General features: G+C 40.5%; 3 protein-coding genes, 1 long non-coding RNA gene and 1 other non-coding gene across 7 annotated transcripts; 1 reads left to right on the forward strand and 4 right to left on the reverse strand.

Moving 5' to 3' along the window:
• The first annotated feature begins 11 nt into the window (after positions 1 to 11).
• Positions 12 to 4,245, forward strand: pex12 (peroxisomal biogenesis factor 12). Of its 2 annotated transcripts, XM_027178610.2 has the most exons (4): positions 12 to 310; positions 1,351 to 1,886; positions 2,412 to 2,714; positions 3,119 to 4,245. In XM_027178610.2, the coding sequence occupies exons 1-4, from the start codon at positions 188 to 190 to the stop codon at positions 3,162 to 3,164; spliced, it is 1,008 nt and encodes a 335-aa protein (XP_027034411.1). In that variant the 5' UTR covers positions 12 to 187; the 3' UTR covers positions 3,165 to 4,245. The 2 variants fall into 2 exon arrangements, with proteins under 2 accessions (XP_027034411.1, XP_027034410.1); XM_027178609.2 differs by having other exon boundaries at positions 13 to 310; positions 2,412 to 4,245.
• On the reverse strand, positions 3,622 to 4,378 carry LOC113663367. The gene is made up of 2 exons (XR_003445480.2): positions 4,261 to 4,378; positions 3,622 to 3,908 (listed from the first exon to the last, which is right to left on the reverse strand). It is a non-coding gene; the product is annotated as an uncharacterized LOC113663367 (long non-coding RNA).
• LOC113663486 lies at positions 3,978 to 4,074 on the reverse strand. Its single transcript, XR_003445509.1, has one exon. It is a non-coding gene; the product is annotated as a Z30 small nucleolar RNA (small nucleolar RNA).
• A 908-nt stretch (positions 4,379 to 5,286) lies between the features above and the next one.
• On the reverse strand, positions 5,287 to 8,990 carry orai2 (ORAI calcium release-activated calcium modulator 2). 2 transcript variants are annotated; one of them, XM_027178766.2, is made up of 4 exons: positions 8,820 to 8,990; positions 8,402 to 8,447; positions 7,465 to 7,700; positions 5,287 to 7,378 (listed from the first exon to the last, which is right to left on the reverse strand). In XM_027178766.2, exons 2-4 carry the CDS (start codon positions 8,436 to 8,438, stop codon positions 6,809 to 6,811), a joined length of 843 nt encoding a protein of 280 aa, XP_027034567.1. In that variant the 5' UTR covers positions 8,439 to 8,447; positions 8,820 to 8,990; the 3' UTR covers positions 5,287 to 6,808. The 2 variants fall into 2 exon arrangements, with proteins under 2 accessions (XP_027034567.1, XP_027034566.2); XM_027178765.2 differs by lacking the exon at positions 8,820 to 8,990 and adding an exon at positions 8,673 to 8,696.
• Positions 8,991 to 10,945: 1,955 nt separating this feature from the next.
• Positions 10,946 to 23,538, reverse strand: bckdk (branched chain ketoacid dehydrogenase kinase). Its single transcript, XM_027178636.2, has 11 exons — positions 23,103 to 23,538; positions 21,415 to 21,483; positions 21,167 to 21,277; positions 20,434 to 20,481; positions 18,910 to 19,029; positions 18,715 to 18,813; positions 16,601 to 16,674; positions 15,550 to 15,678; positions 14,117 to 14,206; positions 13,260 to 13,415; positions 10,946 to 12,219 (listed from the first exon to the last, which is right to left on the reverse strand). The coding sequence occupies exons 1-11, from the start codon at positions 23,346 to 23,348 to the stop codon at positions 12,075 to 12,077; spliced, it is 1,287 nt and encodes a 428-aa protein (XP_027034437.1). The 5' UTR covers positions 23,349 to 23,538; the 3' UTR covers positions 10,946 to 12,074.
• Between the last annotated feature and the right edge of the window lie 199 nt (positions 23,539 to 23,737).

Consider the following 23,737-nt stretch of genomic DNA (forward strand, 5'->3'; position numbering starts at 1 on the left):
TTTACACAGCGTTCGGGGTCAACACGGATCGATTATAATGTAGCACTGGGAATTGACATGTTTATTCTAGTGTAAATATCGTTGAGTGGGGAATAGTTAAAGTATATAATATACGTTTGTGCGGGTTGTTTGATCCGCTGTTTTCTTGCTAATTAAAGTATACGTGTATACTGTTAAAGACGCCACGATGGCTGAACGAGGAGCACATTTAACCACAGCAGCAGGTGAAGGAAGACCCTCGATTTTTGAAGTTTTAGCTCAAGACTCATTGATGAGTGCCGTTAAACCTGCACTGCAGCACACAGCTAAAGTAAGCAACTGGAAAATCATTCTTCTGTTCTTGCTGAAAAGCAATTGCTTCCAGTAATCAGGCTGCCAAAGTTTTCTTATTTGTTTACTGTTTCATTTCTGTGTACAATGTGTGATTTTTTTTAATATTAATAACTAAAATAAAAATTAATAAGAGCTGCTTTATACATGTATTTTTTTGCAGTATTTACACTCACTGGATACTGGAACACCTGTACAGCTGCAGTATACACGTCATTCTTAGTTATCCAAGTTATCAGGGCATGAGGGAGAAGAGTGGCTAAAGTGTTGGGCTAAACTTCTGCGTGTGGACGTGGGATTCGAACTCTCAACCTTCCTAGGATCCTAGGTTGTGAGTACAAATCCCACGTCCACCAAGCTGCTACTTTTGGGCCCCTGTCAAGGCCCTTAACCCCCAAATGCACAGTTGTATAAACAAAAAAATAAAAAAATGTAAGTCGCTCTGGTTAAGGGCGTCTGCCAAATGCTGTAAATGTAAATGTTAGTCAATTATGTGACAACAGGAAATTGTGTAAAATCATTCAGGTCAAGAGCTTCAGTTAACTTTCATGTTAAACATCAGTTGCTTGTGTCAGACAAGCTGGTTTGAGTAGTACAGACCTTTACCTCCTGGGATTTTTATTTATTACACGCAGAAGTTTCTATAGTTTTTACAGCATGTTGCAAAGATACAAACAATAACACAAACAATAAACCTGAGAGGAGGATAACAACCACAGAACATCTAAACATTAGAAAAAGACCGGCAGTAAAAATAAGTTTGCGAATCATTGTTTTAATGTTTAAAAGAAGTCAGTAAAAGGACAACAGAATTATACAAACGCCACAAATGAGGCTTAGAACCAAATCCTTTATATGAATGATTTGAAATTATGGGTTTAAAGTAAACCCTACATCATTCTGCTCGATAAATGATAAAAGATATTATTATTATTATTATTATTATTATTGATTGCTTTTTGAACAGCTATGAATCACATTAACCTGTGATTATTGCTTTTTATATCATGCATTTTGTAGATTCTGGCTGAATCCAACCCTGCTCGTTATGGAATCCTGTGGAGGAAATTCGATGAGATCTATGCTGTCCTTGACCTTCTGTTGCAGCACCACTTCCTGCTACGTACCAGTGCCTCCTTTTCTGAGAACTTCTATGGGCTCAAGCGCGCGGGCCCAGACGACAGCAGACTGGCGCATCGTGGCCTCGGCCGCAGGAGACATGTGCGCTCTCTGCTTCTCCTTGTGCTGCTCCCATACCTCCGAAACAAACTCGAGAAGGTGCTGGCTCGTCAGAGAGATGAGGATGACTTCTCGATACGGATGCCCCAGTCCCTTGCTCAGAAGATGTCCAGAGCCTTCCTGGCTGCCTATCCTTACGTCTGTATGGCGTGGGATGGCTGGAGTTTTTGCCATCAATTGCTGTACATTTTTGGCAAGGCACGCACACATTCACCCCTGCTATGGCTGGCTGGAGTCAAGTTGTCCCATCTGACTGCTCAGGACATCCGCAACTTAGATTTAAAGCCAGAGGAACGATCATTGAGCTCTAGTCGAAGGTAAGCAAAACATGTAAAGCACTTAGTATCCTCTAAACAGCGTATTTTAGGGTCGTTATAGTGTTTGCACTTAAGGGAAAAAAATCCACTCTTGTACAGTATAGTAATCATTATCAACAATGTGAATTTTCCTACATTACCCATAATGCTGTCTAACTACCTGCTGAGACTCTTTCATCTCCACCTAAAAAACATAAGCACTCTTGACATCACTCATGACTTGGCTTTTAAAGTGAAATGGTGGAAAGAGACAGATTAGCTCACCGTGTCGCTTATTTCTGGCCCAGAAAAAAAAACCCTAAACAAAACCCTAAAATAAGCAAACTCTCAAGAATTAAATCACGGCCACTTTGCAAAACGTGTTTATTCCCCCCCCAGAGTGAAATTACATGATTAATAATTGCACGGATGTAGAAACATTTCATAAAATTACAAAGTGCACCTTTCATGTAATCCTGAGCATATCGCTCTGGAATGGCTTGCATGCTGATATTGAATAACGCAATATTTTTTCCTTTTCCTCAGCTTTGGAGGGCGGCTGCAGCGGGTCTGTTCCACCATGCTTGGCAGTGTAGCCGTATCCCTCTCCACCAGCCTGTCTATGGGCGTGTTTTTCCTGCAGTTCTTGGACTGGTGGTACTCCTCAGAGAACCAGACCACTATGAAGTCCCTTACCTCTCTCCCTACACCTCCACCCCCGCTTCACCTGGAGGACCAAGATGCCGCACTGGCATTCGATAAAGTGTGTCCGCTTTGCAGGAAAGTGCGCAGTAACGACACGGCCTTGGCCACGTCTGGCTACGTTTTCTGTTACCGCTGCATTTATACGTACGTGAGAACTAATCACAAATGTCCGCTAACAGGCTACCCATCTGAACTACAACACTTAATTAAGATCTATTCTCCAGATGCTTAGAACTGATCATATGACCATGCATGCTGGGAAATGACTCACTTTAGATTCTTTTTTTAGTGAGTCAGATCATTTGGCTCAACTTGTGTAATGGGTCTTTATATATATATATATATATATATATATATGATCGTCCTTCTTTGGCTAATTATGACCGAGATTTCTTATTGAAATACTTTTTAATGAACTTTACATATGCAATTCGTATATGTTAACTGACAAACATTCAGCATCACTGCACTGTGCAGCGTGTGGGGATTTATGTCTATTTATCCTGACAACTTAACACACCCCATAAATCTACTCGTCTCACACGCAGGAGTCGACTCGGAAAGCCGGAGAATCAAGAGAGTCGACACGTTTGAACCGAGGTGAACAGTGCTGGCTTTGATACGCTGTTAATTTACCATAAATTAGAATTTCATTTCTTTTTCTATTTTAACATACATTTTCTGCACATTATGTTGCTAAAAAAATACCTCGTGTATCATATGTTTATAGATTAAAGTCCGGAATCTAATGAATTCACCAAATCAACACTGATTTAAAAGTCTAATTCTCTCTATTTAGTTTCTTTTGTTTTCTTATATACTTATTTTTGTTTTTAATATATAAAAAAAAAAAAAAAAAGTTGTGCAAATTGTGCCGGAAGTAACAGAGCTAGCTGCCACAGGAAATTGATTCATCAACCACCCTAAAGTGTGCACATGTGCGTGTAACAAAAATACAACATACAAAAACACCAACATAACCACTGACTTTTGGAAGGATTTCCTCCCCCCCTCCTCTTGATGTCACCTGACACACAGTGTAACTATAAACTGGATAGAAAGTTACTTTCTTTAATAAACGATGGGGGATTGTTGGTTTCCCCTTCCATACTTAAGGCCCAGTGCATATGGAGCATTTATACCTTGCATGACACAAGAGCAAAAAAAAAAATCTGAGCTGCAAGCAGGGGGAACATAGACCTCAGGAACAGAAAGTAATCCAAGTTGGAGGTTCCCACAGCAAGCCTAAATATAGCTGTTTCCAGACCCATTGACCTGCTGCCTCCAGAGGTGCATAGCAAGCGTTTCCCCTGAGAGAATGACACGTATTCGGGGAATCTGGAATACACAAAGAAAGAGAGAAAGTTGCAGAGAAAGGCAGGAAAGAATAAAGAAGCACAAACACCGCAGCTCAGAGAGAAGATTACACTCAATCAGACCCTGGTCAGAGACACCCAAAAGGTACCAATACCAAGTCAGCCATGTTTCTTTACTCATCATAGCTGCTGCAGAAATAACACCAGTTTTTGCACAGCATGCAAAACAAGCACTGAAATGCACAGCCAGATTTGTTTAACATGCAAACACAGAAAGGTCCGGAAGATGTCTACTGTCCCCAGAACACATGCAGGTCAAGACACAATAGTGGCTGTAAAAAAATAAAAATTTAATTACATGTTCTTGAATTTACCTGCTTGATAACACTTGCTGCTTCTCGGTAGCACTGAAACAGTGAGATTTAAATACATTAAGCACCTGGCTTCACTTTTCACCTCATTAAGGTTCATTAGGCTTCACCTGACTATAATTGTATATAGTTAGTATCCGAGCAATCCATTGGTCACTTGTAATTCTACCCTGGGTCATGGGAGAACTTGAAGCTTATTCCAGGCAGGAGACACACTAGACAAGGTGCCAGGGCACAATCTTACAACCATTCACACACTACAGACAATTTAGAGATGCTAATCAGCTTTCAGTGCATGCTTATGGACTGGGGAAGGAATCAAACCCCTAACCATGGAGTTGTTCTTAATGTCAAACAAATACGTGTTGTTGTTTTTTTAATTATTATTGTTGTTGCAAGAGAAGCACTGTTGGCCCCTGAGTAAAGCCCATAAAGCTCAGTTGTATTACCTATAATTAAAGATTAAATGTAAGTCACTCTTAATAAGGGTCCTTACCTGTGGATTCATTTACGATGTGTTTTGCTCCTATTGTAGCCTCAAGGTTTGTGTTGGTGTGCTTATGAGACGCTTTTCTGCATCTCACATCTTATGAGATGCTTTTTATCGAAGCACTTCATCTATAATATAAAAGCACCCACTTTGAGCTGAAAATGAAAGTGAATTTGATCCGGTCTCCTTGGAGACTGAGTTTTTCATGCATACAGAATGACTGCACTTTCACTGCATACACTGCTGACCAAGCGCAAAAAAAATCTGCCAAGTAACCTCATCATATCTAGACTGCTAGTGTCAATACAAATAAATTTTTTTTTTAATTTGTATTTATATATATATATATATATATATATATATAATAGCATTTAGTATATACATGGTAATTGTAATGGATAAAAAAATAAACAAAAGGTGTTTTTATTTGACATAAATTGACATGTTTGTTGATTGAATGTGTCAAGACGTTTGTGTGTGAGAAGAGGACATGTCCGCTTTGAGGATATCTATGGTCAAGAAAATCACGACACGTCGTCCACAGAGTGACTGTTTTTTATTTTTGTGATGTTTACTGCTGTTTATTTTGGTCTCTTTAGGGCCTTTGGCACTAAGTGGACATCAAGTGATCGGTACAGTTTTAACATCAATGGATAAAGTACACAAATGCTAGTTTGTGCATTGATAAATACCCCACAGTAACATTCTGACATATTTCCGTTGTGTAACAGCTTCCCGTATCGTAATCGCAGGTTTGTGAAATACGACTCTTCTACTCGCCGTCCGTTACGCTACAAGTGCACTTTCTATGTCTCGTATTTGAGATAAGGCAGGCAGTTGTTGGTCAAAACACTTTGGAATGTCGTCCCCGTGTCTTCATGTTAAGTAAAGGGAGCAGAAATGTTCAGAGGAGGCGTGTTGAGCGGGTGAGATGAAGATGAGCTTGGTGTTGGTGGGCTCGAATGCATCTCTGAAGTAAGAAGTAGCGGCATTCAGGACATGTTCAGTCAGTCAATATATGAAGCTGGGCACAAACATTCAGCCGTTTCCCTACTGTAAACCACCTGTAATACAAACTGACAAACACTGTGTGACATGCACAGACACACAAACATATTCAAACCACACTACACCAAGAGTCTGCTCTAGGCTTCAAACTGACTGCTTAAAAATACTGAAATGTGTCAACTGTTAAGAGTTTAAGACTATTAGCATATCGGTTGTTGAAATGGTTCTATAAAGTTATTCAAAAGACAAGACAAACAGGGACTGTAACTTCTACACATGGTAAGGGTAAAGAGACTCGACTCCTTTGTATTTAAAAAACAAACAAACAAAAAAACGTAGAAGACGTAACACTACATTGTTGGCAAAAAAAAAAAAAGGCACACATTCATCGTTGTTGCATATCGGACCCCCTTCGACTTAGGCCTAGTCAGCTTTACTGCTTACTGTAAGGCAAACTCCTGCGTTTTTTTTTTTTTGTATCCCATACATATCCTATGATCAGTTTTGGCATACCATATATAAAAGCAGGGTTGAACAAATCAGTAGCCCATGACGAGTGCATTTCTTGTTCATTGTGTGGGGATCTTAGCTTATATTGAGATACATGAATAAATAGTTCACGTGCAATCTTAAAGCATTGGCCAGCGACTGAGGGAGTCAGGATGACAGAGAGGGTATAAAGACGTGCGCTTCTCTTTGTATTAAATGCAAGTTTGCCATTATGTTTGTATGACGTTATTATATGTCCCCTGTATAAACACCACACAGCCAGCAAAAGGGGAACTAAAGAGTGAAATATAAATACTCCCTTAAGCCATAATTGGTTCTTGGAGCATGGCAACAGAAGATGGCAAAGTCTTAATCTCATTAGAAAAAAAAGCCCTTGGTGCAATTCTGTAAACAGGCCATATAAGAGTTGTTGCGTTTGTTTAAAAAAAAAAAAAAAAAATGCAGGAATATAATTTGACAACGAGCAAAGTTAAAGGTGCGTATAGACGTAAAGATAGAGTGACCACCAAGAAGCAAGAACTAAAGCAAAAATATCCCTGAAGATCACACGGCTTGTAGGCCGCGCTCATGGCCATCTAGCTGCACCTTGATCTTGTGCAGCTCTTCGATCTCCTGGTCATGGCGCTTGGTCTTGTGGCGCACCAGTGTGCGATAGAAATGCACAGTGAATATGACGAAGATGATCCCCACAGGCACCATGATGATAGTGGAGGCGAGTGCAGCCTGCCAGCCGCTGTAGCCCGGCTCAGGGACTGACACCGTTGCGCCAGGCCCTGTCACCACCCCCGGTTTAGGAAACATCCCAGAGTCCACAGGCAGGAACTTGATCCAGCACAGCAGCACGACCTCGGCGAGGAAGAGCAAGATGCCGAGTGCCGTAGAGAAGCCCCAGGCAAGCTCGATGTAGTAGTGCATGCGCTCGTGTGGCGACTCGCACACCGAGTTCAGGTTGTGGATGTTGCTCACCGCCTCCACGTTGGGCAGGATGCACGTGCTGACGAGCAGCGCAAACAGGTGAACAGCCACCAGCACTGTGGTGCACACGCTGAAACCCACCAGAAGAGCACGTGGGTAGTTGTACTGCACCTCCAGCTGCACCTCCACCATGGCTACCTGCAGGGGGGTACAGAACATTTCTTGACTAACACTTCCCTTAATATTAGATGAATCTAGCTAATCTATCACACATGCTTACTAACCATGGCGAAGCCGGAGAGCAAAGCGGATGTGCGGCTAGACGCTTTGAGTTTGGCCCTGCTCAGATAGAGCTTCCTCCAAGACAGCGCCTGCACTGAGTGATGGTTGGAGGTCACCAGCTCGAGATAGCTGCGCCGGACCCAGTCCCGATAATCCATCCCTCCACCATCCTGAAGCCGATCGGACATCCCGGCTGTGGACGAGGCCACTGGAACGTTGAGTTCGCTGTTCATAGCCACTATGCAGAATAGACAAGCAAACAAGGAGAATCACACTTGAGTTACGCTGTAAGCTACCATTTTGTGAGTAAAACCGCAACATACAATTGATAGTCGACGACGTCCAATTATCCGACATACATATTAATCTGGAAATGGCTGGTTTTCATTCCAACCAAGCAGTAGCCACACCTTCTTACACGGTTTACTAAAAGCCAAGATCAACTGATTAAACAGATGAAATCAGCTCCTGCTTGACTGCCCCAGCCCTTTCACGGATTTCCGGACTGCACCGGTCTAGCAGTTTGATTTGAGCCATTTATCACTGATGTTTGATACAGCATATGTGTCACTTGTGTGTAAAAGGCACACACACACAAAAACCATAACCACTCTGAACAGGAAGCATTTTGGATGTATAACCATTAACCCACGCCATAATTCTAATTATATTATTTTAGGCTACAGTTCCCATTTTAACCACTAGGTGTAACAACAACAACAATATTATTATTATTATTATTATTATTATTATTATTAACAACAAAAACAATCTATAACGCTCCAGATTTGCTCAATGTGTTGAGTTTATGAAGATTAAGCGTTCACGTTGGTCCAGAAGTAACAGAACCTACTACTAGTATTCAAAATGGTTAAAGCTTTAAATGACCTTATGTGGTTATCAGAAGACTGGACAATGTTTGTAAAGGCTGAAACTTACACGGTTGGGTTTCCCCGCCTTTATGGATAGCGTTCATGGCACATATCTGGAAGAAGAAGAAAAAAAAACCTCAAATGAACTCGTTATGAAGCACAAACACGGATATTATCATCAAACATTTACCCTGCTGTCAAAGCATAAACAAACAAACGTAGGTAAATTGAATACGCTAGTTATCACATGCTAGCTAAATGACACATCTTTATAATAATATCTTTTTTGTTATAGTTTTGGCTTTACAAACAAACAAAAATACAAAACAAAACGCTTCCTTGAAGTAAATCAAAATTTCCGGGCACCAATTCGAGTGATTATGAACGCTACAAATCTTCATAACAAACAGCTAGCATAATACGTTCATCTGTGTAGTAGACGTTACGACACTGTATATTCCTTTACGACTCAATTACTCACTCACCTTCTGTTGCGCGTGTATTGAAAAGAATCTCCTCGTTCGCTGTTAAGGTGCAGAAAAAACTGCCTTTTTTTTTTGCAAGACACGCACAGGGAGTCTGGTGAGACTGAATCGAGCCGGGATTATTTTTGTTTCCGTCTTTATAGATCCTCCTCTTTTGGGATTCGGCAGGTCACGTGACGAGGCGTTTGTCCGTTTTAGATGAACAGGAAATCCCCACGCGTTCACAAACGCGCCTGCGCGTTAAGCTCTGCATGGTTGTTAGGGAGGTTTCCCCTTAGGCGAGGGGGTCGTTTGTTTGGGGGTTTATGCAAGACATTATCTATCCACCCAGTAGCCAAACATTTAAACAGAAAGCACTGAAATAAGGCATGTTCACAGTAAAGTATCCCTTCACTGACTGAACTTTTTAACCCATACTGAAAAACTCCCCCCTTTAGCACATGTGGTACTTGAAAGGTTAGATTAAAATACCTCTACACACATTAACACTGGGTTTGGGGTTAGATTACATTTTAAAGGAATGTTTAGCAAGCATTCCAAGCTAGTCCTTAGTGAGATTATTATAGTGATGATACTACATCCTGGATAGTACTGGACCTCTCCCTCCATCTTTTTTCTGCACAACCTTTTTACACTGACACTTTAACTCTGGACTTGCACAGCACAGTGCCACTTTATACACACCATAATGCACATACACTTTAAGGACAATCATTAAAACCGTACGCATTTATGTATATACAAACAGGGGGTGGGGTGGGGTGGGGTGGGGTGGGGCGGCTTAGTGGTTAGCACGTTTGCCTCACACCTCCAGGGTTGGGGGTTCGATTCCTGCCTCCGACTTGTGTGTGTGGAGTTTGCATGTTCTCGCCGTGCCTCGGGGGTTTCCTCCGGGTACTCCAGTTTCCTCTCCCGGTCCAAAGACATGCTTGGTAGGTTGATTGGCAGTGTGTAAGTGAATGAGAGTGTGTGTGTGTCCTGCGATGGGTTGGCACTCCGTCCAGGGTGTATCCTGCCTCAATGCCCGATGACGCCTGAGATAGGCACAGGCTCCCCGTGACCTGAGAAGTTCGGATAAGCGGTAGAAAATGAATGAATGAATATATTTTCATATTTTATATAGTTTATTTTTTTAGTTTTTATACTTTTTATTTAATCTACCTCTTTTCTTTTCAAATTGCATTCCTTACGTTTGAATACTGGACAGATGCAAAAAAGAATTTCACTGCATGTCGTACTCTGTATTTATGTGACATAAAATTTGATTTGACATCCTAAAATTAAAGTCTATTCCCCCCATTCATGCAGGTTTAGTGCACATGACAAACAAATGTGTCAAAAAATTAACCAATCATCAATTGAATCCATGGCAGATGGAGTCAATAACATACACTGTGTGAAGAAATATCGCCTCAAGGAATTCATGCATTGCGATCAATCATCTTCAGAATGTCTTAGAACTGTTTGAAATATGACGAGAAATATTACTTCATTAACATTTCAAACTATAAACCAAAAGATCCAGGCCTCAAGGCTGGAAAGACGGCAGAGTCGGATTTTAAAAATAGATCTACTCCTTATGTGGAAAGTTTGTAGAATTCTTCCTCATGTTGAACTTCTAGATACGAAGCAAATACCTCCAGTTTGGTCTATTTACACTATGGCACTTTGGCTTCAAGAAGGATTGGGATTAATACTGTATATTCTATATTAATCTACACATGGAGTCATCATGTAAATGTTGACATGGTATTGTTTCTTAGGAACATTATAATTTTTATTAACTTCAATAGACAGAAACATAACCAAACGGTGCAGGGAGGACGGTTTAGATCGGTTAGAACACATCACATTAGTGATAACAGGAATCTTATTTGGACATTCCCAACGTTCACTAGAACTATAAATAGTCTCATGGCATAATAAATAAAAAATATGTCTAGAAGAAGAACGAAACGGTGACATTGATTTGAAGTCAGAACGGGACCCCCTGTCCAATGTGATTATTTTCCTTTAACGATGCCCCCCAGCATTTCAGTGTTTTCTTCCATACTTAAAATATACCTGAAAATTATAAGCTAGTGCCGGGGAAGAAATACATAAATAAACTACAGGTGAGGCAGATGGTTGCTCAATTGGGATTGTTTTATAATGCTCAAACTATGCAGATTTGGCATCTATAGAGGGAAAAAAAACTAAACAAACAAAAACAGCAACAAATAAAAATGTAATAAAATGATCCCATCCTTGACATCATTCTAGAAACCTCACACCATCAATTGGCCATGTGCAGATTAGTCCATTGCTTTGTACACAATAATGAAACATGTAGGTTCGTCAGTAATACTAGTCATTACCCTGTAGAGGGGGGTACAAAACAAAAACAAAACACACAAACAAATACAAACTCCAGTCCTTCAAAATGCATGCTCTGACTGCAATATAACTTTTACTGAGGCCATTTCACAGGAAAACAAAACTTCCTTCATATGTTCAAATCTGTCATACTCTAGCTAGGTTTCCAGTGGTGTTAATACCTGTGATTAATGCCATAATATTTAACCTAACCTGAAACTCAAAAAAAAAAGTCCTATATTTACCAAGTGACTACTGGAATGTGAGTTGAAGGAGGCCACATGTACAAGGGGACATTTAAAGAAGATCATCTTCAAATATGAATAAATTTTACTTCAATATACCTTTAATAGTCTAAAACCTGGAGAGAGTGACAAACAGGACACATATGAAGAACATTTTTTTAAACATATTCTCCAATCTGTTTTGTACATAAAATCAAAACCCCATTTTCTGTGGAGGGGAAAAAAAAAGTGTGGATTTTTCAAAACACTAATGATTCCATACCGGGCCATTCGGACAAGTTGTCTCTGTAAGGCAGTTAATACGGTTAACTTCTGCATCTGTGCCCGACAGCACAGTCACTCATAACCTCTATGGGAAGCCTTTCGCTCAGCATCAAAAAAGCTCCTGGGCCCATCACGAATTCAATTCTTATTCTAAGGCTAATTCCCATCTTACAGAAGAATATCTCTTCAGTAACTTCAGAGTCCTCTCAAACATTTTCAAGCCTCCCCCCACTTTGTTTTCTTCAGATGATTTCATGCAAAAAAAAAAAAAAAGAAAAGAGAAAGGACAGGAAGCAATGTCAGTGAAGATGTGAACAATGAAGCTTCCAGGCCTTTTTTTGTGGAAATACGAATGTTCATGATAATGGGCAGGATTGTGGCTGTTGCTGCTTCACACTCGAAAGCTCTCTCCTTTCCCGTCGATGTGTCGCAGACGAAGGTAGACGTCGGTGCCGATTCCCTGCATGGACTGGAGGGACAGTGAGCCGCCTAGATATTCAGCGTATGCTCTTGAAGTGGGAAGACCAAAACCAAACCTACAGATGAGAGATTTAGGTTAGATATTTAGAATTGTGTCTAAAACAACTGGTGGTATCAGAATATAAGCTGCGTCCCAAATGACACTACACATTTATGGCATTTAGCAGACACCCTTATCCAGAGTGACTTACCACTGAGCAACTGAGGACCTTGCTCAGGGGCTCAAGCAGTGTCAGCTTGGTGGACCTGGGGTTCAAACCCATGACCTTCTGATCAGTAGCCCAACACCTTAACCACTGAGCTACCACATCCCACACCAGTATATCCAAGTGTGTTTAACGTACAAGTTCTGGAAACCTTATGGACAATTTTGCTCGAACGTGGTGTCTAGTGCAGGTTATTTTTTTTCCAAATGGATGTGCAATAATATACACAAAGAATGTGTTAACAACAACAACAACAACATTTGTGTTACAGCTGCTTGCTTAGAACTACTCGGCACTTCAGTCAGTGCAAAGAATATTTTTTTGGTTTTTAGTTACTTATATTATAGAAGTCCTTTATAATAAATCTGGATTTCTCTGCACATCTCTATTTTTTTGTTCTTGTGGCATAGTAATAAGAATTACATAAAGAAAAGATGGAGTACATGAGAGTACAAATAATCTCCTTAAATCAAGAACATGGAGTCTATTTAAGAGATTACATTATGTAAACGCTGGTGAGGCGAGTCAGTGCTGACTAATATCTGCATGCTGTGTGTGTGTTTCAGATGGAGCTGTGCTTTCGCAATGACTCACAGTAAGGGGGCAGTGTTGTCATGATAATCATACACCAAAGCCCTTGCATTTAAGCTGGCCTACGTTAGATCCGAGCACTCCGACCACTGAGGCAACCTTATGACTACAATTCAAGACGGATTTAAATGGCTCCGGTTAACGTTTGCACGATGAACCGTTTGTTATGGTGTCGGGAACGTGAACTAAAGTCACAGTGCAGAGAAGACGACTACGCGACACAGGAAAAGGAAGTCCCATGAGGACGGAAATGGAAAGAAGCAACAGTGAACAACGCTGTGATCAGCCTTCTCGCTCACCCATGCATGGGGCCTGACTGAGGGCCGCTGTTGGTCATGGTGTTGAAGAGGTTGCTCATGCGCGGGTCCTGCGTGCTCTGCTCAGCCGTGCTGAAGTGGTAGTCCATCACTTTATCTATGATGCTGTGAGGGATGCCGCCGCCACGATCTGAGATCCTGCACAAAAACAAGAACAACAGAATCAGGGTCGACTCCAGACTCAGGCACCAAGGTTCAAAGAGTTTCAGAATTCAAGTGTTTTTTTTTAAATAAATAAATAAATAAATAAATGCAGTAAAGCTCATAGTTAAAGTCCAGGTGGCTCTCCAGCAAAGAGCTGCAACAGGACCAGATGGACTTTATGCTTCATTACTACGGAAGTGCCATAAGTGGTTAAAATGTTGACTAGGTCATGGTCCTTGTGTGCGCTGGTGAAATGTATCCCTCATGCAAACAGATCTTTTACCGTCAGCACTCGACATGGATTGTCAGAGACTGTACAACCCCGAGTTAATGGACTTCTTTCAACTTAATGACGGCACTCTGCTTCCCTTCCCCCAAATAAACCATTTAAAAAGGTTAGATAACAGCCTTGATGCTCAAAACGTATCGTGATGGGTCAGAGGGGAGGAAAAACAAACAAACAAAAAAACAAAACATAAGTTCGGCTTTATTGAGCAACAATGCCAAGAACAAAGGGTCAAAGCATTTTATTCGTTTTCCCGTCCAAACGTGCTACAACAGCAAACAGGTGGCGCAAGTCAAGAAGTTTCAGTTTGTTACCGAGCATGGATTTTGTTTGCTTTTCAAAAGTACTGGAACAAAAGGTGAGCGCTGCAGCTAACCTGAAAAGTTCCTTCAAACAACTGCCCACTCACCGTATAACAAAGTCAGTATCGTTGTTGGCGATGGTCACCACCACGTCTGGGACATTGTAAGGAGTGTCCAAGTGGCTCTCCATTGTGGCCCTAGAAAACAGACACAGAGGAAACACTTTTTTTTAACAAGGTTTAAACAAAAGCATAAACAAAGTTAACGCAAACATCGTGACGCAATGACAAAATTTCACCTGGATGTTATCCATGAGAAAAACAACATCCCAGAACGGATGAAGAGGGTAGATGTTGGAACACTGTGTTCGAACACACTGCTTAGTGAATATTTATGACTTGTGGGAACTTCCAGGAAAGAATGACACGTTCACATTTTGCCTTCGGAAATATGATAAACGTTTGGTGAAAAACGTCTATTGTGATTAGACAGACAGATTCTTTTTAAGCACTATTATTTTTTAAGTCCCCCCCATATCTGTATTTCAGTGCGTCAGCTCTCTTCTGGCCTAGTTATGCTTTGTTTTTAATAAAAGACACGTTTTTTTCCGCCAAACAGGATGACTAGGACATTCCTTCTCGACAGAAAAACGTGCCAAGACACTCTTTGGTCGTCTTCTTAGGCGAGTGTTTATTCGTCGTTCTAGTAGAAAGTGTGTGTGTGTGTAATTTGCATAAAACAAGTCATTCATGTTATTATATAACCGGTAATGAAGGACATGACTCAGTTGTACTTTGAGTAAAAGGTTTTGGAACAAGATCAAAACATGATGCAGCTGATCCATGCAAGAACAAGTCGGTAAAAGAGACGAAGGGAAAGTAAATCTATAACGCGGCCACGGAAGCCAACAATGGATCGCTTGTGCTGGCCGTCCTGGTCAGATAAAAAGGAACACGGCTATTCGGGTCATGAGGCAGAGGAAGAGGAAATGTGAGCTCAGCAATAAATTCTTCATCAGAATATACTGCACAAACATTACTGTCTTTTTAAATACTTTTCAGATTACACGCGTGTTTTGCATACCAGATGGCTAGATTGTGACGTGACGTACGGCTCAATACGGTGAACCATACTCAGAATTCCTTCTCTGCATTTAACCCATCCAAAGTGCACACACACACACACACCCCCCCCAGTGGGCAGCCATTTATGCTGCGGCGCCTGGAAAGCAGTTTTGGGGGGGGGGGGGGGGGGGGGGCCAAAACTGCCGGCCCAAGACTCGAACCCAAAACCTTAGGGTTAGGAGTCAGACTCTAACAATTAGGCCATGACTTCCCCCTTGTCTAAACTAGTCAATGTTATTAAATGTAAATGTCAGGTTTCAGTTCTAGTTATAGCTCATGACATCAAGACCACAGAAAGTTCATTCCAGAAATGTCTATTGTGGGGCTTTTGGCCAAAATGTTTAGGAATAAATTTGCATTAACTTTGTGCCACAGTACACAAACCGTTAGATTAGGAGTATTGATCATGGTGTTACCTCATGGCATTTTTTAGCAGCTCGGGCAGGATGTAGTCCAGGGGAAGAAGGATGAACGGGAAGCGAGCAGCCACATGACCGTTGATACGAACGCGTGGAGAACTTCCGTACTGGTGCTCACACAGTCGCCTGTAAGACAGAGGCGTTCACAGGGGTCGTTAGGATCAAGGATTTACCCCCAAACCACACAATTTTCCATAGCAAGAACATTTTATAAGCTATAAGTGTCTATAGCAATGCTGTTTATCCTGTAAGGGTTTACTTATGCACTGTTCTACTAATCTGTAAACCCCAGCACCTAGAACTGTCTTGTTTTCAGTGTGGCACATTTGCATAGGAAAAACATTAACAATAAAAAAAAAAAAAAAAATCTAATAACATCATTAACTAAAAAAAAAAATGCTGATTCAAAATTATTACTTTGAATAAAATGCTATCAAGTCTACATGGACACTGAGAATACTGTTTTCTGATTGGTTGATTGTCCCAGCACAACTCTAGCATCAAAATGCTGGAATGTAACCATGGCAACAAGCACAAATTGGTTTAAGTCCGGATTTCACTTCTAAGCAGATTTCCATAATACAATTAAACCAGGTGGATAATTGAGTTACGATTAATTAATGAAACTTCTGATTTATGAAATTTATTTATTTATTAAGCGACACACACAAAAGCAGCGAACCAGCTTGCTACTTCAGAGGAGTTTCTTGGATTCAAAACACTAACAATTATTTGTGTTATTTCCTAAAAACAACTATGATGAAACCTACAAACTCCAGTGCTTTAGACTTTAGTCAATGTTGATTTGACCTGATAAATGCTCTGAGACATGTTCTATTTTTGGATCATTCATAAACAAGCCATATCCCCCATCCTGACCAATCAAATGCAAGAACACTGTCCACCTTGTATGAACTTTAAAGTTTGTTCTTTTGCGTTGAACTTTAGTTTGCTCCTTTAATCGGATCAACACTCATACAACGCAAATACAGGAGTGCGTAACGAATCAAACCAGACCGTGAGATAAAAGATAAAGAGACAGGCTCACCTTGCAAAGTCTACCCACTTCTCGATGATCTTTTTAGGGGATAGACGTCTGCAGACAATGCCCACGTATTCCGGCTAAAGAAAGCACAAGAAGAATCCAAATAATAGCACTGTTAGAAAGAAAGATTTATAAGTGGATTAAAACTAAATAATAATAATAATAAAAAAAGACCCTACACAGTTCTGTTTATTCGCTAATTTAAAAAAGTATTATCGTTTCATCAGCATGGGAAACAAAACAATGCTAATTTCTTGTAGCCAAGTCAGCAACTTGGTTACTGTTGTAGCTTAAAGTCAACATTCAAACGAACACAATACTTCATATCCCTGGTTAGATTAATCTGTATTAAATCACTTAAATTACTAGAATTATAGTCAATAATCATCCACTTAAAAAAAAAAAAAAAAAGTGTACAGACTTTGACCTGCCTCGAATGTACAGTGTTTACACACAAAAAAGAAGCCAATAACGTTTCACCTCCCCTCCAACAAACGGAAAACCCTGAATCACCTCACCAGACAGAAGTTCATCTGATTTATCGTAAATAAATCAAACTGCCAAAAGATAAAGCAAGTTCTAGTTTTGTTCTGGTATAAATTTGTTGTTTACTTGCGAATACAGTCACAAACCAAAAAAAAAAAAAAAAAGTGGTATTTAACAGTAACGCCTGAAATCGATCCTACGGTTAAACTTAGCTAACGTTAATAAGCTCGCTCTTTGATGGCCTTATTTGAGAGAGGTTTTTTCAAAGTGTGTACATTAAAAAACAAAAGTTAACACAATCTGGTGTTATACAAAAATTATTTATTAATTAAATTAAAAAACAAAAAACAAAATCAATGATCATGTGCTGTGATGCAAGATGTGACCTGGTGCAATGCAATGTTACTGGTACTACCCTGTAGTTACTCCTCTTATACGACAGCAATTTGTCAATAAACATTTTTTTACTGATCAAAAGCATGTTAGTAAAATTAGTAAAATACGGTTTACCCTTTAACGTTGTGGAACCTTTGCGAAACGAAACAAAGTTAAGACGTTAGCTAGTTTGTCTAATACTGATATAAGCTATAATCGAAAAGAGGGGTTACAGATATTGAGCCTCATTCATCAAACTGGATAACAAACAGTTTTATATCATACATCACTCAATCAAGTCTACACAAGAAATTTCGCATCCATAATATCATATAAAAAGGAGAAAAAAAAAAAGGTCCTACTCGTGCTTCTATACTTCACATATATTTAAGAGAAATGTACAGAAATTAAAACACACTAACTTATGTAAACCTTGATTGACTTCAACTCATATTTCGTCAGTGTTGTACTTTTAAATACACGATATTACTGTCAAGTTTAAATTTCTCATTTTAGCAGATGCTTTTATCCTTTGGAGTCTTTTTTAAAACTCACATGCTAGTTATTTGCATTAATTAAAAATAAAAAGAACGAAAGAATAAAGCAAGCCATTTAAACATTAGATATTTTAAGATTTACCACTTGCTTATTATTATTAGCATTGGCACAAACATTATTAGTAGTTTTTGGCAATGTAGTGAGTCAAAATAACTTCCACTTCTGTCCCAGAAAACTGTCAGAAACCTGCTCAGCACATTACCGGTGTTAAACCTTCAGGAGTACGAAACATTTCTGAAATGTTTGCAGAAACCAAACACAAGATTAACGGGAAAATTTACATGCAAATTTACTGTCTAATATGTAAAGGCAAATTTCCAGAGGAATGTGTTCACAACCTTATCACACACACACACACACACACACACTACACTGAGCACTCCAGCCTTCTGTAAATATTCCCTTAATCCCGAGCTAATCTGACGTTGCAGGTCTTAAGATCCAACCTAAAAGTTTTCCGTTGACTCAAACCTGCTTTATCTATGACTGTGTAACCAAGAAAGGTGCATGTGCTACAGAAAACGTGTACAGCTCAGACATGCCCAATATCTACAGCAAATACGGTATACAAGGCCATTTATATTTAGATGTCGCATTTTGGTCATGCGAGGATGTATTAGTTAACACTATGTGATAACTCTTAGGGTTTTGGGTTTCACAATGATCTGAAATCAAGATGGTGGAGCAAAGAAACATACGTTTTCTTCATGCAGGGCGAGATGGTGTGTGGCCAGCATGCGGATGCCCAGACGAGACGTCAGCGTGGTGTCCAGGAAATTACGAACCAGCGTCTCATCCTAAGATGAATAAAGAGGTTAAAAAAAAGAACTGAATATTGTTACGCTTTTATCGAAGAGCAGTAAAGGAATGGCACTAGACGGACGCTTCCATACCTGAATGTGTTTACGACACTCCCTAAATCCTTCTGCGAGCATGGTGACCACGTCTTTATGATCGTCGAGGAGCTGCTGAACGAGCTTGCTGTAGCCGGCTTCCGTGTCTTGGTCTTTAATCTGAATTGACAAATAAGAGAAATTATTCCATGTAAAAATAGGACTAAAAACAGACATAAGAAATGCAGAAAATTTCATTACTCAGTCCTTCCTAAATTAACCCCAGACAATATGAATACAAATAAACAAAGCAAAAACAACTAACACTGTGGACAAACAGGATTGTTGTAAAACAAAGAGGTTAGAAAAAACCGACCTCTGATAAGATGGATTGTTCGAAGCTTTAAACAGGATGTATTGGGAAACCAGGCCATCCTTAAAAATATTCTTGTTTGCCGTAACCCAACCGACCCTGTCAATTTAGGACCGACTCAATATTTTTTTTGCTTTAAGTTCGACCGACTTGCCGGTTGTAAATTTGGCTAACACCTTTTTTTTACTCTTCAAAACAACTAATACAAAAGCAATAAAATAATAATTATATTTTAGTAAAGTACTGTAAATATATAAATTGCCTAGGCCTACATACAAACGAAGGCTACGTTCTTTCTTTTAAATAGAAACCCGTGACGTCATCTATGTTTACACTATTGGTTAACGGATGTCACACTATGGCCTGTGCGTTCGCTTCGTCTCATTCCCTCATTCACTGTCAGAGTCGACGGTTCGCGCTGCGGCTGCAGTAAACAAAATGTTTGTGGTCACTGTTCAAAGTCATACGGGTTCGGGCACCATAATACATCTAAAAAAAAATCATTAAAACAGCTCGACACCGCTTTAACTTGGCACGAAGTTCTAGATAAACTGTGTCCAGCATCAAAATAAGGTTTGCGATGATGCTCCCAAAAGCACGGGTTGAAGACCCACTCAGTGATGTCACGATATGCTAATTTGTTTAAAGTCATACCTACGTAATCACCATCACCAAAATTTTTATTTATTTATTTTTTTTTAAATAATATAGACCTACCTAGACCCCCCCTTTTTTTTTTTTTTTAAACTGTTACTGCAAACCGTATTATTTTTAAGGATGGCCCCAGTTTTCCCAATGTTTCGGGAAATGCAAACTTGAGTTTCAAAACGTGCTCCTAGTTAAAAAATGCTAATTTAAACACTGGAGCTTGTGTTTTGTTAAGAAACCTGACATGGCAATTAATTGTTTTCAGAAAGCCGTGAAGTCTTCTTATGCAACATATCCACCAAATTCCGAACTTTGTGTACTTTTCATTACCACCACCATTAGCTACATTATGACAAAAAACTGTTCTGTGCATTGTGCAACACTGAAAAATCTCCCAACGAGTAAGCATTTTGCAACACATGATTAGTTTCTGTTCCCTCCTCACTGTTCACCCATGTTCCCGTCTCTGGCCACAGTGACTAGGACACGTGGTAGTTATAGAGTAGCTAAAAGCAGCCTGGTGAACTTGACTTGACCTTTTTGCAGAGCGAACAGGTACTTACAGCTGGAAAATCACTCAGCATGTGGTAGGCCCGGATATACAGCTCGTGCTGAGGGAAGGACAGACAGAAAGAGAGAAAAACAAGGGGGGTGTTGGGAGTTAGATCAAGATGGCAGCGTTCCAGCAGTGTGCGCACGTGTTTAGTGTTCAATGTTCTCTAGGACTTCCAGGAACTCCGATAAAAGGAATGACGATGTATACATGGGGAGTGCTATTTTCAGATCCCATAATCATTTCATACATACATACATACACACACACGAGAGAGGGAGAAAGAAAGACATGCCGCACACAGATATTCATAGACACACACACACAATCATCCAAATAGCAATTCAGCTCTTTTCCTTCTCACTCACTGAGAGAAGAATGTAGGTTAGAGTTCACTGCAAGGAGAGACTTTCATTGTAAACAAGCTGAAAGGCTGGGAGGAGCCTGGAGGCAGAGCTGGCTTCTGCAACGCCTTTTGGCATTTAGTAAGGCAGACTGCTAAATAAGCTAAATGCGTGTCATTTTTACCCGAAGTGAACTGCAGTTTGGTTCAGTTTTGTTCAGCTAGCTTCACACACTACACATGATCAGGGATAACCTTGACAGAAGTGAAAGTACAGACACACACACACACAATGTCCAGTGTGAAGAAATATTTAAGCCTGCTTCACTGCCACATTTAAATCATCTGTTCTGATTGTGAAGGTGCACAGAACCTACAAGAGGTTTTACTAAACACTCACCACTTGCAGGATGGTGGGGTTACATCCGATAATGAAGGGCAGGCTGCGGAAACCTTTAATGCGGTGAGCAATGCGCACGGGCAGCTCTTTGTGAAGGTATTTTGCGCTGCTCTGCAAAACAGCACGTAACATATGATGACCAAGTGCTCCTCGGAAATAGTGGAAGATTTAAAGTCAAACACCAAAGCATAATGACTAACAACCAGGATTTCAGTTCAAAATAGCTTTTCATCAGAGGATGTATTCACCAAGATATGGTTTCCATCTGGAGATTTGCCTGCGTAGAGTAAGGTGCCAGGTGTGAGTCTGACGGAAGGCTGAGAAAAGAAAACGATGGGTGGAAACATGATTAAATCATAATTGTGATAACATAGTGCTTTTGAATGATCGATACTGATTTGTCAAAAAAACAACAACTCTGACAGGAATGCTGACTCGTATGGCAGACAGTCCTTGTATAAAGGAGATTTCTACGAGGGAGTGTTTCTATAGCTAGATAGTAGATAGTAACTGTACTGTCATGTTCAAAGTCCGCAGATCAAACCTGTCCTCTGTTGTTGTTTTGCCGTCACCACGTGATGACGATCATGACAAGGGTGTTTATTGCAGCTGTAACGAGTTTCACAGCAATAAATCTACCTATAAACCACTAAAAGGTGTCACGCAGCATTAAACATTGTAATTGTTGGTAAAATCGATAAGACTATAAGGAAAACACCATGCTCCAGATCGTGCAGTTATTCAAAAAAACGTCATCCTGACATAATATTTTTGCATATTTTAAAGTTCTGGGTCTTTTTCATTATTTATGCACCTTCCTTTCTCGCACTGGTCAACTATTGTACAGTTAATTTTGTCTTTCAGTTGTAACATATGTAAAATTCCTACTTGTATATATGCACTGGTCACTTTGTAGTAGTGCATTAGTGTACAATTCATGTCTCTATTCTTGTTTACATCCAACAGTTTGTTTTTGTAAATCTTTACATTTACACACATTATTATTTTAGAACATTTCTTACATTCATGCTTCTTCTCTTTTATTACTATGCACCAACACACCAAGACAAAATGCTCTACCTGTAAACCCTACAGTACCTGGCTATAAACCTGATATGCATTTGTTTTTAGCCCATGCACACAAAAAAGTTCAAATCTATGTAGCTTAAAGGACGAAAATCTGATTCAAACTAATACCATGAATGTGGTACAGACAGGATGTTTACATAAATCAAACAGCAGGTAGAAATAAATAAACAAAGGCTTAGTGCTACTGGTGTCTAAGTTCAGTATGTGAGGAATAAAATAAGACACGGTTTGTTCAAAAATATTAAAACCTTTACTGATATCTTAAGCTCTTATAAACTGAACCAGGGAGCAGAGAGTGGGATTTGGGGACAGGTCCAGGTTTGCTGTCCTTGTCTTGACCTCATAATTAGGGACATTAGACCTGTTTTAACGGGAAGTCAAATGAGGACCAGAGCTATTGCTTTATTATACGCTGTGAATTAAAGAGTGTACACGAATATTTAGACATCACTGAGTCTGAGCGGTTTAATGACAAGAACACGTACCGTGTCAAAGGTTTTAGCTAGGAGGCTAGCTAACCTGGAACCGAGGCTAACCTGGAACCAAGGCTAACCTGGAACCATGGCTAACCTGGAACCGAGGCTAACCTGGAACCGAGGCTAACCTGGAACCATGGCTAACCTGGAACCGAGGCTAACCTGGAACCGAGGCTAACCTGGAACCGAGGCTAACCTGGAACCATGGCTAACCTGGAACCATGGCTAACCTGGAACCGAGGCTAACCTGGAACCGAGGCTAACCTGGAACCGAGGCAGGCTGACTAGCTAATACTAGTTAGGTGACACTGTGCTGCTTGGTAGTGAAGTGGATTCGCTTGTGTTTGTTTATCTTGTTAGCTAACGGTCACCTTTTCCGCAGACGCATCAATCGCAGACTGGTTGTAGAAAGATGTAACGGTTTTTGATCTCTCTCTTGCCAGCTCGGAGTAAGTCGACATCGAGGACGTGGAGCGGAATCTTTGGTGAATGCGGTTTTGAACAGCAGGTGTTTTTGTGGCCGATGGGAGCAGCCGGAGGCCGGTCATCCTCGCGGCTCCTCCGCCGCCGCGGCCCATCAGCAGCTCCGCCGCTCTGAGTGTCGCTCTCCGCCGCATTCTCTTCACCCTTCACCCGATCAGTTCGTTTTGCTGCTTCGCACTTTCCTGCCTCGTAAACATACGCCCAGGCGCGGACTACCAGCCCATTTAATCCTAGTGTCTATGTGCACAAAGGCACGCACGCACACCTTACTGCTTTACCCACGCGGCGACACCAAAAAATCGCTCTAACCGCGTTTCTAATGTCGGCTGCTTGCTTTTGACTAAAAAAGCGACCCATTAGCCAATCAGAGGCCTGAAGCGTCTGGATAACCACGCCCCCTTGGACAATCACGCGTGTTCCGCGTGCACCACACAGAAAAAGCACGCCTTTAATCGTTCGATCGTTTCTATGGGAACGGAGAGATTAGAAATAGAATTTGCTAGGTTTTTTGTTTCATTTATAT

Source organism: Tachysurus fulvidraco, chromosome 26 (assembly GCF_022655615.1).
Source record: "Tachysurus fulvidraco isolate hzauxx_2018 chromosome 26, HZAU_PFXX_2.0, whole genome shotgun sequence".
NCBI lineage: Eukaryota > Metazoa > Chordata > Actinopteri > Siluriformes > Bagridae > Tachysurus > Tachysurus fulvidraco.

What these genes read in the sequence shown, in the direction of transcription:
- pex12 (XM_027178609.2), top strand. Translation starts at nt 188, where the DNA reads ATGGCTGAACGAGGAGCACATTTAACCACAGCAGCAGGTGAAGGAAGA. An exon ending in CACTGCAGCACACAGCTAAA is followed by an intron (nt 311 to 1,350) that starts GTAAGCAACTGG and finishes TGCATTTTGTAG; the next exon opens with ATTCTGGCTGAATCCAACCC. An exon ending in TCATTGAGCTCTAGTCGAAG is followed by an intron (nt 1,887 to 2,411) that starts GTAAGCAAAACA and finishes CCTTTTCCTCAG; the next exon opens with CTTTGGAGGGCGGCTGCAGC.
- orai2 (XM_027178766.2), bottom strand. Translation starts at nt 8,438, where the DNA reads ATGAACGCTATCCATAAAGGCGGGGAAACCCAACCGT. An exon ending in AGGCGGGGAAACCCAACCGT is followed by an intron (nt 7,701 to 8,401) that starts GTAAGTTTCAGC and finishes TATTCTGCATAG; the next exon opens with TGGCTATGAACAGCGAACTC. An exon ending in TGCTCTCCGGCTTCGCCATG is followed by an intron (nt 7,379 to 7,464) that starts GTTAGTAAGCAT and finishes ACCCCCCTGCAG; the next exon opens with GTAGCCATGGTGGAGGTGCA.
- bckdk (XM_027178636.2), bottom strand. Translation starts at nt 23,348, where the DNA reads ATGCGGCGGAGAGCGACACTCAGAGCGGCGGAGCTGCTGATGGGCCGC. An exon ending in TTGATGCGTCTGCGGAAAAG is followed by an intron (nt 21,484 to 23,102) that starts GTGACCGTTAGC and finishes TTCTTTTCTCAG; the next exon opens with CCTTCCGTCAGACTCACACC. An exon ending in TCGCCCTGCATGAAGAAAAC is followed by an intron (nt 16,675 to 18,714) that starts GTATGTTTCTTT and finishes TGCTTTCTTTAG; the next exon opens with CCGGAATACGTGGGCATTGT.